General features: G+C 34.4%; 3 protein-coding genes across 5 annotated transcripts; 2 read left to right on the plus strand and 1 right to left on the minus strand.

Annotated features, from left to right (window-relative positions):
- Positions 1–2,801: 2,801 nt before the first annotated feature.
- On the minus strand, positions 2,802–4,302 carry LOC105215769 (uncharacterized). The gene is made up of 3 exons (XM_011189883.3): positions 4,099–4,302; positions 3,008–3,349; positions 2,802–2,955 (listed from the first exon to the last, which is right to left on the minus strand). Exons 1-3 carry the CDS (start codon positions 4,226–4,228, stop codon positions 2,897–2,899), a joined length of 531 nt encoding a protein of 176 aa, XP_011188185.2. The 5' UTR covers positions 4,229–4,302; the 3' UTR covers positions 2,802–2,896.
- Positions 4,303–9,116: 4,814 nt separating this feature from the next.
- LOC105215770 (programmed cell death protein 6) lies at positions 9,117–10,035 on the plus strand. Its single transcript, XM_011189884.3, has 3 exons — positions 9,117–9,415; positions 9,466–9,841; positions 9,896–10,035. Exons 1-3 carry the CDS (start codon positions 9,354–9,356, stop codon positions 9,995–9,997), a joined length of 540 nt encoding a protein of 179 aa, XP_011188186.1. The 5' UTR covers positions 9,117–9,353; the 3' UTR covers positions 9,998–10,035.
- Positions 10,036–10,203: 168 nt separating this feature from the next.
- LOC105215773 (tigger transposable element-derived protein 6) lies at positions 10,204–13,882 on the plus strand. 3 transcript variants are annotated; one of them, XM_011189889.3, is made up of 3 exons: positions 10,204–10,988; positions 11,743–12,858; positions 12,936–13,882. In XM_011189889.3, exons 2-3 carry the CDS (start codon positions 11,767–11,769, stop codon positions 13,317–13,319), a joined length of 1,476 nt encoding a protein of 491 aa, XP_011188191.2. In that variant the 5' UTR covers positions 10,204–10,988; positions 11,743–11,766; the 3' UTR covers positions 13,320–13,882. The 3 variants fall into 3 exon arrangements, with proteins under 3 accessions (XP_011188191.2, XP_054081527.1, XP_054081526.1); XM_054225552.1 differs by lacking the exon at positions 10,204–10,988 and adding an exon at positions 11,018–11,653; XM_054225551.1 differs by lacking the exon at positions 10,204–10,988 and having other exon boundaries at positions 11,665–12,858.
- The last annotated feature ends 222 nt before the right edge of the window (positions 13,883–14,104 follow it).

Below are 14,104 nucleotides of genomic sequence, written 5' to 3' on the forward strand. Positions count from 1 at the left end.
ACACAAAATAATGTATTTTATACTTTTCAATTGTTCGCATACAGAGCCATACAATATAAGCATGTGTAAAAAAAACGAACATTTTCGCCAACATGGATTGGTATGGTATGAGTGCCTGATTTCATTACTCAGAGTAAACTTGCTTCAACTGCGGTGGCGGTCTACGCATACTCATAAACGTTTATTTCGAACTAATATGTATCTACTCATAGAACTATGAGTTGAAAAGTAACTGATATACTTCCTATTTATTAAATAGTAATTGTATTTGTTTTTCCCACTCGTCCTCTTTTTGATTTTCACTGATTAGTGACGATCTTACTTATCAAGAAATTTACATATGTACATATAATTAAAACAAAACTCAAAAAGAGCAAAGACAAAAGCAAGAACCGCTCATCACCAGTAGCGTGTGTACTTAAATATTTGCAATTGTAGGTATTGTTAATTGTGTATTTATTAGTATTTGTTGTTTTCATTGTAGTTGTATTTATTAGTAACAGCAAACTTTTTTGTTGTTTTGTGTATACCGACTGGGTTGTCGCTCAGCATAATTGTGAAATTTTTTTTATACGCATTGATCTAAGTAGAAAAGATCAGTGGGTATACAAACCACCGCAACATATTTCTTCTTCTTCTTCTTCTTGACTGGCGTAGACACCGCTTACGCGGTTATAGCCGAGTCCAAAACAGCGCGCCACGCATCTCTCCTTCTGGCAGTTTGGCGCCAATTGGTTATTCCAAGCGAAGCCAGGTCCCTCTCCACCTGGTCCCTCCATCGGAGTGGAGGTCTCCCTCTTCCTCTGCTTCCACCAGCGGGTACTGCATCGAATACTTTCAGAGCTGGAGCACCTTCATCCATTCGAACAACATGTCCTAGCCAGCGTAGCCGCTGTTTTTTTATTCGCTGGACTATGTCTATGTCGTCGAATAACACATACAGCTCATCGTTCCATCGTCTGCGGTATTCGCCGTTGCCAATTCTTAAGGGACCATAAATCTTCCGCAAAACCTTTCTCTCGAAAACTCCTAGTGCCGTCTCATCGGATGTTGACATCGTCCACGCTTCTGCACCGTAAAGTATGACGGAAATGATGAGAGACTTGTAGAGTTTGGTTTTTGTTCGTCGAGAGAGGACTTTACTTTTCAATTGCCTACTTAGTCCATAGTAGCACCTGTTGGCAAGAGTGATTCTGCGTTGGATTTCCAGGCTGACATTGTTATTGCTGTTAATGCTGGTTCCCAGGTAGACGAAATTATCTACAACTTCAAAGTTATGACTGTCAACAGTGACGTGGGAGCCAAGACGCGAATTCGCTGACTGTTTGTTTGACGACAGGAGATATTTCGTCTTGTCCTCGTTCACCACCAGACCCATACGTTTCGCTTCCTTATCCAGTCTGGAGAAAGCAGAACTAACGGCGCGGTGATGTTGTTTCCAATGATATCGATATCATCGGCGTACGCCAGTAGCTGTACACTCTTATAGAAGATTGTACCTTCTCTGTTTAGCTCTGCAGCTCGTATTATTTTCTCCAGCATCAGGTTAAAGAAATCACACGAGAGTGAGTCACCTTGTCTGAAACCTCGTCTGGTATCGAACGGCTCGGAGAGGTCCTTCCCGATCCTGAAGGATTAACGTCAGCTTACACAGCCGTATTAGTTTTGCGGGGATACCAAATTCAGACATCGCGGCATAAAGGCAGCTTCTTTTCGTGCTGTCGAAAGCAGCTTTAAAGTCGACAAAGAGATGGTGTGTGTCGATCCTATTTTCACGGGTCTTCTCCAAAATTTGGCGCATGGTGAATATCTGGTCCGTTGTTGATTTTCCAGGTCTAAAGCCACACTGATAAGGTCCAATCAGTTTGTTGACGGGGGGCTTTAGTCTTTCACACAATACGCTCGACAGAACCTTATACGCGATGTTGAGGAGGCTTATCCCACGGTAATTGGCGCAAATTGTGGGGTCTCCCTTTTTGTGTATTGGGCAGAGTACACTGAGATTCCAATCGTCAGGCATGCTTTCTTCCGACCATATTCTGCAAAGAAGCTGATGCAAGCACCTTATCAGCTCTTCGCCGCCGTATTTGAATAGCTCGGCCGGTAATCCATCGGCACCCGCCGCCTTATTGTTCTTCAAGCGGGTAATTGCTATTCGAATTTCTTCACGGTCGGGCAATGGAACATCTGCTCCATCGTCGTCGATTGGGGAATCGGGTTCGCCATCTCCTGGTGTTGTACTTTCACTGCCATTCAGCAGGCTGGAGAAGTGTTCCCTCCACAAACTCAGTATACTCTGGTCATCAATAACTAGATCACCTCTGGGGGTCCTACAGGAGTGCGCTCCGGTCTTGAAACCTTCAGTTAGTCGCCAGATCTTTTCGTAAAATTTTCGACCATTACCCCTGTCGGCCAGCTTGTCAAGCTCTTCATACTCACGCATTTCGGCCTCTTTCTTTTTTTGTCTGCAAATGCGTCTCGCTTCCCTCTTCAGCTCTCGGTATCTTTGCAACATATTTGGCTGAGTAATTTGGATACATTAGTATGAAAAATACACAATTAAGCACGCGATGTAACTACTCTGAGTTAAATCTCAATCGAACATATACCAATCGAATACACACCTATGCCGTGTATGGCCTCTTTTAGGTCAGCAACAGTTATTGAACCTTTGCAGCCTACTACTTTTAGAAATAACTACAATTACCAAGTTTTATACCTAAACTTGACTGTATTAAAAAGCTTTTCAAGCATCTTCTCTAAGTTTGCTGTCGAATTAACGCAAGACAAAAAAATATATATAATATATATTAAAAATAAAATATATTATAATTCATAAATATAAGAAATAAATAATAAATGTAAATACACTTTTAACAGTTTGATAAATTTGGTATTAATTAATTGACCTTAATATAATATCTTGCAAATCGTCAATGTGTTTATTCAGTGCATCTGAAAGCAGAAAAATTAGGACCTCATATTTATATAACCAAAAATTGTTTACCCTTTTCTGTTAGAAGACTTCTTCTTTCTCCACTGCTCTCCTCCATTGACATATCATCCTTTATTAAATGTTTTAATTTCGGAAGAAAAAGGAGCAAACAAATAACTCCAATAAATTTGATAATCTTTTTGAAAATCAGCAGTTTTAATATTATCTTTCCAATTGTAAACAAATTTATTTTCTTCTTCAGTTTCTCTAAAAACCAGTGGTCTCGAGGTTGATATATGACAGGTTGATGGATCGTAGGAGGTCCGTAAACTGGACTTGGCGGGCCATATATTTCATTTGATGGTTGTAAATTATTATTAGAGGGGGGTAAGTAACTGTATCCAATATTGCCACCTGAAAAATTATATGAATATGCTTATTACTTGATTTCGATTAAGAATAATTATTTTAATTTAAATGCGCAAAAATGAATATTTTGTCTAATTTGGGAACAATTCAAACTGTTATAAAAAATGCTTATTTTGAGACGCTCTCACGATGGAATAACTTAGATATCCCTATATCCCTGGTTGACGTTTAACTATTAAACGGTCAGATGAAAAGCTGAGTAATTTGTAACCGCCGTGCAAGATCACAAAGGAGAATTTAAAACAATAAATATAAACGTAAAAGCGAAATTGAAAAGCATTTGAAGAAATTTTTTGTGATCAGGGAATTAATTTTCCATAAAAAATTACACAAACATTTAAAAATTTGGCAGTTGACATGTATTAATACACTTTATTTATCACTGGTATTAACATTAAATACAATGAAATTAGTTTGAAAAATAAATAAGTTCTTCAACTTTGTGCCATTTAATAAAAATAAAACACTCAAGTTTTCTCCTTTTGTTCTCCAACATCGCTTTTTATCAGCCATGATTTAATAGATGTAACTTGTATCAAACATAATTCTTTTTATTTACAGGAATTTTTATCCCATTTAAAAACTCATATTCACCACTATTGTATTACTCAGTTTTTTAATTTTTTTATATGACACCAACTAATTTTTATATCCAACTTGTGAATTAAATATTATTATTTTTGAATAAAATTAATGAATATCTTTTTTATAAATATGTATGTTTACAAACCTACCAGAACTAGATTGATGAGAGCTCTGGAGCGCATTCAAATATGTATCTCGAACATAATCTGTTGAGCTTTCTGCTGTAAAAACATGTGTAATAAATATCACTATAAAATATATTCCTAAACTCGAATTCATATTGTTCAAATTAGCTTGCGGTAGAAACTTTCAATGTACATCAGTACTGGTAACAAAATGTAATACTAAATGCAAGTAAATTTAAAACTTTTAAAGAAACCTTTAACCAGATATACGTTATTCACTATTAGTACCATATACAAATAAAGTGAAAATAAACAGTTAAATCGATTTAAAATCTAATCACGTATTTCACAGACATTTACGGAATGTACGAATTGTCTTGCATTTTAATTACATTGTACTAAATGCAATATATGTATGTATGTAAAAGCTTTCATATACTTTTACGCTTACACAATAGAAATGGATACAAATTTACCTATATAGATACATATATACTAACTAATACTTTCTTAAATAACGAAGTTTCTTGAAACATCTTAATAGATGTATGTATATACAAGCAACTTATGTACGTCAGCCAACCCATTTGAATATTTTTTCAAATGTACAAATGTACCTACTTACATAAACATTTTAAAGTTGCTTTTATTGAAAATATCGGCCAGTTTGTGAGATAAATTAAAAGGATATTTTCCCGTATAGCAATTTACCCTAGTGCTGAGGATAAAAAATGGGTTTCTATAAACCTGATTTAGGGATTTTCCAACTTCCGGTTTTCTTTTACGGTATAAATAGGCCAATAAGTAAAATATCTAGCAAAATTAAGTGAACACATTTTATTATACTCACGCAACAAAGTTGCTAACAGAGTATTATAGTTTTGTTCACATAACGGTTGTTTGTAACACCCAACACTAAACGAGTTAGATATAGGGTTATATATACCAAAGTGATTAGGGCGAAGCGTAGAGTTCAAATCCGGATGTCTGGCTGTCGGTCCGGCCGTCCATCGGTCTGTGCAAGCTGTAACTTGAGTAAAAATTAAGATATTTGATGATCTTAGCACACTTGTTTCTTGGCACCATAGGAAGGTTGCTTTCGAAGATGGGCAAAATCGGACCACTGCCACGCCCACAAAATGGCGAAAACCGAAAACACATAAAGTGCCATAACTTAGCCATAAATAAAGTTATGGAAATAAAATTTTGTACAAAGGATCGCACTATGAAGGGGCATATTTGGATGTAATTTTTTTTGGAGAAGTCGGCCTGGCCCCGCCGCTTACTAAGTTTTTTGTACATATCTCGAAAACTACTTAAGCTATATCAACCAAACTTTCTAGGTACTACTTTATCTAGTCCAAAATTTGAGGAAATCGGATTACAACCACGCCCACCTCTCATACAAAGGATATGTTGAAAACTACTAAAAATGCTTAAATTCAGTAAGGCACCAGAAACCTTAAATTTCATTGTTAAGAAAGTACAGAAGGCCTCTATTCAAAATTATACAAAATACAAAATTTGGTAAACAAAATTTTAAATGGCCACTTATGGGTCAAAAACAATATCTCCAAAGCACTAGTGAAGATATCGGAACATAACTTTACATACATATATGACATTTATAATGGGGCAGCCCCATTCAAAAAATCGCCGAAATCGGCCCCATATATTGAACATGCGCACCTCGGTGCTTCAAGCCTAATATTAAGGTTTTCAACTTTCAATGGACTTTATACCATATACATATATGACGAATATGTGGGTCAAATGGTGTATTATATAACATTAATAAAATTAAATAAATAAATTGCGAGAAAATAAAATATTCGGTCACAACCGAACTTAGCCCTTCCTTACTTGTTGAATATACTGTAGTGGCGAAAATGGGTGAAATCTGTTCACACATACCCGAGCCCTCTATATATAACACTGTACAACATTTTTCGGTCAAGCTTATATGACTGATGTTATAAGGGGTCAAAAAATTAAAACTGTACATTTCGAAAAGTGGTGTATGTGGTTAAGCGGCCTTTCTTCTCGTATGCGTATTTATATAATTTCAGTATAAATAGTTAAAAACAAAAGCATTTAAACGAAAAAATATATTTTTAAATTAAACATTATAAAATTGTACCAGTATAGAGTAAAATTCTTTTTTGTGGATCCAACGTATCCTTATATCATCAGTCAAAAACACTTGATCAATATTTGTTATACGTTATTAAAATTAGAAGAGAATGTTGGTAGTGCCGATATTTTTACTTTTGTGGTAACTTACATACAATTAATATTGGCGTTTCAAGGGTGCTAAAATTCAAAATTGGAAGACAAATATTTCAATATTGGAGGCGGATGAAAATCCAGAATAAAAGTCGATTTCGCCTATAGTGTAATGATTTTGGTTATTCTAATGAAGTTTATGTCGAATTCGTAGAAACATATTCTTGAGTATAAACCTTTCTCTAGCCCTAATATATCCGATTTTGTTTAATGAAATTCAAATCTATTGTTTTTTACTAATATCCCAATATGCATATGTAGGTACATCTATAAAAAGCCTTGGTAGTCACTTTTTCGACTGAGTGAAATTGTACATTTATACTAGGAGCTGTCATTGATCAAGATTTATCATTTTGTATTAGTGAGAGGACACACAGTTTTTTGTTTTATTAAAGCACCAAATTGTTGAAGATATTTATGGGTTTCACGGGATTTCTGATTTCTAGTTTAGTTTTCCCAATCGATTACGATGTAACAGATGTTCCATTACCCTGTTATGAATCAATTCGTATAGCAATTAAACGCACAAAAAGTAGACCTCATAATCTGCTCCAATTACCGTGGATAAGTCTCCTCAGTATCGCATATATCGAGCGTACTCTGCGAAACACTAGAGCCCACCGTCAATAAACTGATTAGACGAGTGAACGCGGACAAGACGAAATATTTCCTGTCGTCAAACAAACAGTCGGTGCATTCGTGACTTTTCTCTCACTTCACTGTTGCCAGTTGTAGATAATTTCGTATACTATGGAACCAACATATACAACACCAACAATTGAAATTCAACGCAGAATCACTCTTGCCAACAGATGCTACTTTGGACTAAGTAGGCAATTGAAAAGTAAAGTCCTTTGTCGACGAACTAAAACCAAACTCTACACGTTGCTTATTATTTCCGTCCTGCTTTTATCAAAATCGTGAACGATTGAGCCGACACTTTTTTCGAGAGAAATGTTTTGCAGAAGATTTATGGACCTTTGAACATTGGAAATGTCGAATACCGCATACAATGGAACGGTGAGTTCAGCGAATAAAAAGCGGCTACACTGGCTAGGTCATGTTATCCGAATGAATGAAAACAGATTTAAAAGTGTTCAATGGAGTACCCGATGGTGGAAACAGAAGAAGAGGAACCTCCACTCCGTTGGAAAGATCAAGTCAAGAGCGACCTAGGTGCACGTGATATCACCTATTGGCGCCAAACAGCAAAAAGGCAAATATAATGGCGCGATGTTGTTAACTCGGCTATAATTGCTTATTCGGTGACTACTAGACACATAGAAGCGGCTTAGATATAAACCTTAGTAAAACGGAAGTTGTTTTACTCACATGCAGGTATTAAATCCCAAACACCGCTCTCCCCTCACTATGAGGCTCTAGTCTGCAACCTGTGGACAAGGTGAAATATCTGGGGCTTATCCTTGATGGGAAGCTATCTTGAAAGCCAACAATGAGGAAAGAGTGAGAACGGCTTCGGTTGCCAATTTTATGTATTTATACATATTTAAACAATATATTATTTGAACAAATTCAGTTTTTTCTTTTAAAATGTACGCTATGTCGTATCACAAACATTTGAAAGTTGATTTGTTTACGCATCTCAGCCTATCTTTCAACTTCTATGCGTATTCGAATCCAAGTTCGAATTTTGGAGCGGTGGTTGCGTAAACATTCGAATGCTGTATAGCTCATCGTAAAAGAACATATTTATTCAATTCATCTGTCAAACGTCCGCATTCGGATATGCGCGCTCTATCGTTCAGTCGTTGTCGAACCAGCAAGCTGTGGAATGGGCAATGTTAGAACTTTGAATAATTTTACATATCACAAATTAGTGGCAGCTCTACAGCGGCCATTGTCGTTGTTAATATTAGAAACATTTTTAATTTGGCGACTGCAACAACTACAAGCCTGCTGTTGTCTAAAAAGCTGTGACCATAAGAACTCTTGATGTCGCTTGTCGTCGTCTATGTGTTTAGCATTTTGCATAAGTGCCCTGCGCGAAATGCATTGCTGTTATGAATATTGTTTGATGTTATGTCTTACATATAAGGTTTTATGCTGGTTAAAGACAGCAAATATAAGGCTTTTATGATCTAATATATTTGTTTTTTTTTAATATAATAGCTTAAATATATAAATGAGGATAAAAATGCATGTTTTGTGAAAAAATAGAAAATATTCCCAAAATATAAAGTTACAGAGTTCTCAATGGGTATAATTTATTTCGTGCTCACCTAGACCCCTTTCACACAGCAATTTTTGTCGCGGCAATTCTTAGTTTTATAGGAGAGGGGGCGACGAGGAGAGGAGAATCGCGCCGAGTCTGCTGTGTTCAGGCAACACGCTTTGTGTTCTTATTCGTAACAGTTCACTGCTACGTAACAGTGTTGCATTTGCACACATTTTAAAATTAATGATTACAATATATTTGACAATTTGAATTTAATCATTTAATTTTGTATTTAATTTGCAATACATATAGAAATATGCATAATATAATTAAAAAGTGCTAGAAAATTGAGAATAACGATAAAAATTAGTTAATGAAATATATTTTTTTGCTTGGAAACGATGCGTACAAGAAGTTGAGAAAATTATATGAAAGAGAATGACAGAAAAACACGAACAGAGTTGTCGAACAAGAATTGCTCGTGTGAACGCAAGGGGCGACAGCAAAAGAGAATCGCCGAGAATTAGCAACAGAAGTTGCCTGTGTGAAAGTGGACCTACATAGTCACAATTTCTCTCGTGCCGGCCACTGCTTAAGAATGTGAAATACGCAAGAAAATTTAAAATTTTTAACTTTTATGCGTATTTCAATACTTATTCGAATTCGCGTGTGAACGATATGTATAAGTTAATAGTTCCCGATAATTAACTACAAAAATTTTCTCGTTTGTACAAAAACTTATCATCACATCGATATATTTTTCGAATACCTAATGTAAATACTGTATGACCTTATTGTTCTGCACAATTAACAAACAATGGCGTATAGTTTTCAATCCTCTGTGCCAGATCAGCAGTTCTTGTGGGATGTATTTCAAAGGTATGCAATTAATTACTGAACACGAAACTTTGAATATATTTATGTTGTAGGGTTGATAAGGATCGTAGCGGTCACATTTCTGCTGACGAATTGCAGATAGCCCTGTCTAATGGTACATGGAGTCCGTTTAACCCGGAAACTGTACGTTTAATGATTGGAATGTTTGATCGCGAAAATCGGGGTACAGTTTCATTTCAAGATTTCGGTGCTCTCTGGAAGTATGTTACTGATTGGCAAAACTGCTTCCGATCGTTCGACAGAGACAATTCGGGTAATATTGATAGAGAGGAACTAAAAACAGCATTATCCTCATTTGGGTATCGTTTATCTGATAATCTTGTGGATGTTCTAATTCGGAAATTTGATCGGTTCGGAAGAGGAACAATACTTTTTGATGATTTCATACAATGCTGTATAGTTTTATATGTGAGTCATTCCTTTCCTATTCTCCAGCCATTTAATATTACGTTTTATTTCTAGACTCTTACATCGGCGTTTAGGCAACATGATACAGATATGGATGGTGTTATTACTATACATTACGAACAATTTCTCAGTATGGTGTTTTCATTGAAAATATGAGCAATTTTAAAAATAATTTTTTTATCTTTGAACTATTATATTTTATTTTTTTTTTGTTAAGGAGTCAATATGGTGTAATTAGGTTTAAATAATATTATACGCATTTCTTACTATACGTAATTATCTCAATGTTTTTAAGACTCCTATTGTCTATCTATAATAAAATGAGTATAGTCGCTGACAAGCAAGCGTAGGCCAAAAAATACATTACGAGAGGATATCTACGAATATGACAGCCTACACAGTGGCAGGTCGCCCTTTACCGCATATTATCTAAATATTATTTTCAACCCTTATTATAGTATTTAGAAATGTCAAAATCAGTCTAATACCCGATACCAAGTTGCCAACAGTATTTTGCGAATTTAGAAGATCGAAGTCATTGAATATATTTAAAGAAAATATGTATGTACACTTTATTTATTATTGTTTTACGAATGTTTCAAATTAAATTATCTGTATAAATTGTTCCCAAAAACTCATTGTCAGTACTTTATGAAATCTTATTTTGCAAACGAATTTTTTACTTCGTTTAATGGTTTTTGGTACGAAATAACTTTTTTTTTTAAGAATTTATTTATTTATTTGGAAAACTTTAGAATAGCATCCCACGATTTCGCGGATAAAATGTGTATGGTTGGATAGAGGAGATCCTCCAGATTAAGAATATATATAATTATAGCCGCAGGAGAGAACTTGTTATTGCACCACTTTGATAATCCCCGGTGTAGGCTTTTTTTTGAAGCGCTGCCGAAGGCCGCCTCTGCAGGAAGTATTTCTACGCGGAAGGACTAGTCATTTCCTCCCTCCTTTTTATTTATTATGATTCATTTGTATTTTTTTAGATATGGCAACGCTTCTTTTTCGTCATCATGCAACCTTTTTGTTATTGTGTCAATTGATAAAATTGAATAAAAATTAAAATGGTTATTTAAAGAAAATTTCTAAATAATTAATATAAAATAAATATATAGAAAGAAAGTAGTGAAGTGTAAGTGTATAATAAGTGCAAAATATAAATGAAAAATTAACTATTTAGCGAGAAATTACGTGTTAAAATTGGACAATAATTATATATATTCTATAATATTAAAATATATATATTCTTAATCTGGAATAATTATATATATTCTTGATCTGGAGGATCTCCTCTATCAAACCATACCCACTTTATCCCCGAAATTGTGGGATGCTATACTAAATCCCAGCCATTTATTTTATTTGTCTTCATACCTATAACTTATACTTCGAATAATTGTGCTTAAACCGTGGTATCAACAAAATTAATAATGTATAATTTTCCAAGTTGTTCAAAATTGCTAATAATCATCATTAATGCACAGAAAATTAGTAATAAACGTACAAATTCATTAATTCTAATTCTAATGGGTGGAGGTAGTAAAGAAGTGAATACAGTGATCCCCGCTTAGTGCCTATATTTTACGGCATCGTTATTTTTTCTACAAATCCCTCTTCACTTAAGTGCCTGTAACATTTAATCCATAAATAAAAGCAGAAAAAATCCCGGTTTAAGTGCTTTTCCCACTTAAGTGCTTATACTTTGCGGCATCAATGATTTTTCTCTAAATCCCTCTTCCTCCGTTAGTGCTTTCGTTTAAGTGCCTGCAAAACCTTATAGAAAGATTCATTTGTGAGGTAACAACGTCTTTTTCAACTATTTTCTTGTACAATCGAAAAGAATCGTCCATCTCTAACTGTCATATTTAAATTTCTTGTTTTTCTAGTAACAAAAGCAAAGTATCTGTAAAATGACTGGAAAAGGGCGAAAAATAACTTCTTTAACAATAAAACAAAAGCTCGAAATTATAAATTTAGTTAACCAGGATAAAATATCAAAAAACGAGGTTGCTAAAGAATATAATTGTGACATTTCGACTATTCACCGGATTTTAAGAAACCAGAAAGAAGTGGAGTTATCTGTTACCAGAAATAATTTAAAACGCAAGCGTCTCCGGCAAAGTTCCTGCAATAAAGTAGAAAATGCTCTATTACAGTGGTTTGACCAAATGAGGGCGACGGATGCGGCAATTTCTAATGCTCAAATTTTACAGAAAGCTAAGGAATTTGCAATTAAAATGAACTGTGACTTTGAACCATCTAGTGGTTGGTTGTGGCGTTGGCAACGCAGAGAAAATATTCAATATAAAAAGTTACAAGGCGAAATAGCTGATGCATATCACGCGCAGGCAGGAACTTTTCGAGATTCACTCTTAAAAGATATACTAAAGGATTATGAACCATGTAATATTTTCAACGCGGACGAAAGCGGACTATTCTACAAGGCCTTGCCAAATGGAACCTTGTGCAAAGAGGGCGGTAAAACACAAAAGGACCACCTAACTCTTCTATTCCTTTGTAACGCAGATGGAACTTTTAAAAAAGTGTTTGTAATTGGGAAACCAAGAAATTCAAGGTGTTTTAATGAGAAAGATCCTCCAGTGCCATACTATTCGCAAAATAAAGCATGGATGACAGTCTCATTGTGGTCAATGATAATGAAAGAATTCGATCGTGAAATGGGGAAGCAAAAAAGGAAGATATTGTTATTTGTTGATAACGCTAGCTGTCATAAAGTTAATGGGTTGTGCTTGGAAAATGTGAAAATCGAATTCTTCCCATCAAATACAACATCAGTGTTACAACCTCTTGAACAAGGAGTAATTCACTGCTTCAAGTTTTATTTTAGAAAAATTTTGATACGAAAATTAATACTGTCCACCGAGAAAGGCGAGTCAATAAAAGAATTTTTAAACTCAATTTCAATACTCAATGTTCTCACCTATATCAAACGGTCATGGTGGCTGGTTACAAGCGAAACTATTAAAAATTGTTTCAGAAAGGTAATGTTATAACATTGTATGTATGTACATATGTATAGCTTTCTATAGTTTCAATTTACTCTTCTATAATTTTGCAGGCAGGATTTCCATTTGATGGAAATCGATTTGATTGTATTGAAGAGGTATGCGATACAATAGATATTCCAATGGAAATAGAAGAATTTCAGGAATATGTCGCTTGCGATAACAATGTGAATTGTTTTGGTACCCTTACTGACGATGAAATAGTGGAATGTGTATTAAGTGAAGATAACGAAGTCTGTCAGTCTTCGGAGGAATGTCCTACAATTGATCTCGGTCCACCTTCATTTGCAGAAGCAATAAATGCGCTGAGCATTGTCGAAAAATTTATGGAATGTAACAATATTGAAGGAGATGATGTTGATCTTTTAGAGGAAAAGCTTTTTAAAAGAAGATTTAAAAATTTTCATCAGACAAATTTTACTTCCTTTTTTAATTAATTATTCGTTTAATGAATTAATGTATTAAATAAATGTGATCTCATACTACAAATTAATTTTTAGCACATGCATATGTCTGTACACTATATTTAAGAATAAAAAAAAATGTATATTTTAAGCCAAGTTCCTATTTTTTGTGTAAACAGGAATATGTCGCTTGCGATAACAATGTGAATTGTTTTGGTACCCTTACTGACGATGAAATAGTGGAATGTGTATTAAGTGAAGATAACGAAGTCTGTCAGTCTTCGGAGGAATGTCCTACAATTGATCTCGGTCCACCTTCATTTGCAGAAGCAATAAATGCGCTGAGCATTGTCGAAAAATTTATGGAATGTAACAATATTGAAGGAGATGATGTTGATCTTTTAGAGGAAAAGCTTTTTAAAAGAAGATTTAAAAATTTTCATCAGACAAATTTTACTTCCTTTTTTAATTAATTATTCGTTTAATGAATTAATGTATTAAATAAATGTGATCTCATACTACAAATTAATTTTTAGCACATGCATATGTCTGTACACTATATTTAAGAATAAAAAAAAATGTATATTTTAAGCCAAGTTCCTATTTTTTGTGTAAACAGGGAAACATACACATATTTATTTTATTTTTGTTTTTATTGTTACTAATAACATTAATAAGAAATATATGAGATTTACATTTTTAGAAGTGGCACCTAAGCGGGGATTACTGTACTAACTCAAGAGAAATATTAAAAAATCGAATATCATTAAAATTTCAAGAAATTATCGAACGGTGCATAATTGACCTTATATTATTAT

This window comes from Zeugodacus cucurbitae, chromosome 2 (assembly GCF_028554725.1).
Source record: "Zeugodacus cucurbitae isolate PBARC_wt_2022May chromosome 2, idZeuCucr1.2, whole genome shotgun sequence".
NCBI classification, from domain to species: Eukaryota; Metazoa; Arthropoda; class Insecta; order Diptera; family Tephritidae; genus Zeugodacus; species Zeugodacus cucurbitae.

Excerpts from the sequence above, each read along its gene's own strand:
- LOC105215769 (XM_011189883.3), bottom strand. The coding sequence starts at position 4,228 with ATGAATTCGAGTTTAGGAATATATTTTATAGTGATATTTATTACACAT. Across the intron at positions 3,350-4,098 it reads CTCTCATCAATCTAGTTCTG|GTGGCAATATTGGATACAGT; the intron begins GTAGGTTTGTAA and ends ATAATTTTTCAG. Across the intron at positions 2,956-3,007 it reads AAGTCTTCTAACAGAAAAGG|ATGCACTGAATAAACACATT; the intron begins GTAAACAATTTT and ends TTCTGCTTTCAG.
- LOC105215770 (XM_011189884.3), top strand. The coding sequence starts at position 9,354 with ATGGCGTATAGTTTTCAATCCTCTGTGCCAGATCAGCAGTTCTTGTGG. Across the intron at positions 9,416-9,465 it reads TTGTGGGATGTATTTCAAAG|GGTTGATAAGGATCGTAGCG; the intron begins GTATGCAATTAA and ends TTTATGTTGTAG. Across the intron at positions 9,842-9,895 it reads AATGCTGTATAGTTTTATAT|ACTCTTACATCGGCGTTTAG; the intron begins GTGAGTCATTCC and ends TTTTATTTCTAG.
- LOC105215773 (XM_011189889.3), top strand. The coding sequence starts at position 11,767 with ATGACTGGAAAAGGGCGAAAAATAACTTCTTTAACAATAAAACAAAAG. Across the intron at positions 12,859-12,935 it reads TTAAAAATTGTTTCAGAAAG|GCAGGATTTCCATTTGATGG; the intron begins GTAATGTTATAA and ends ATAATTTTGCAG.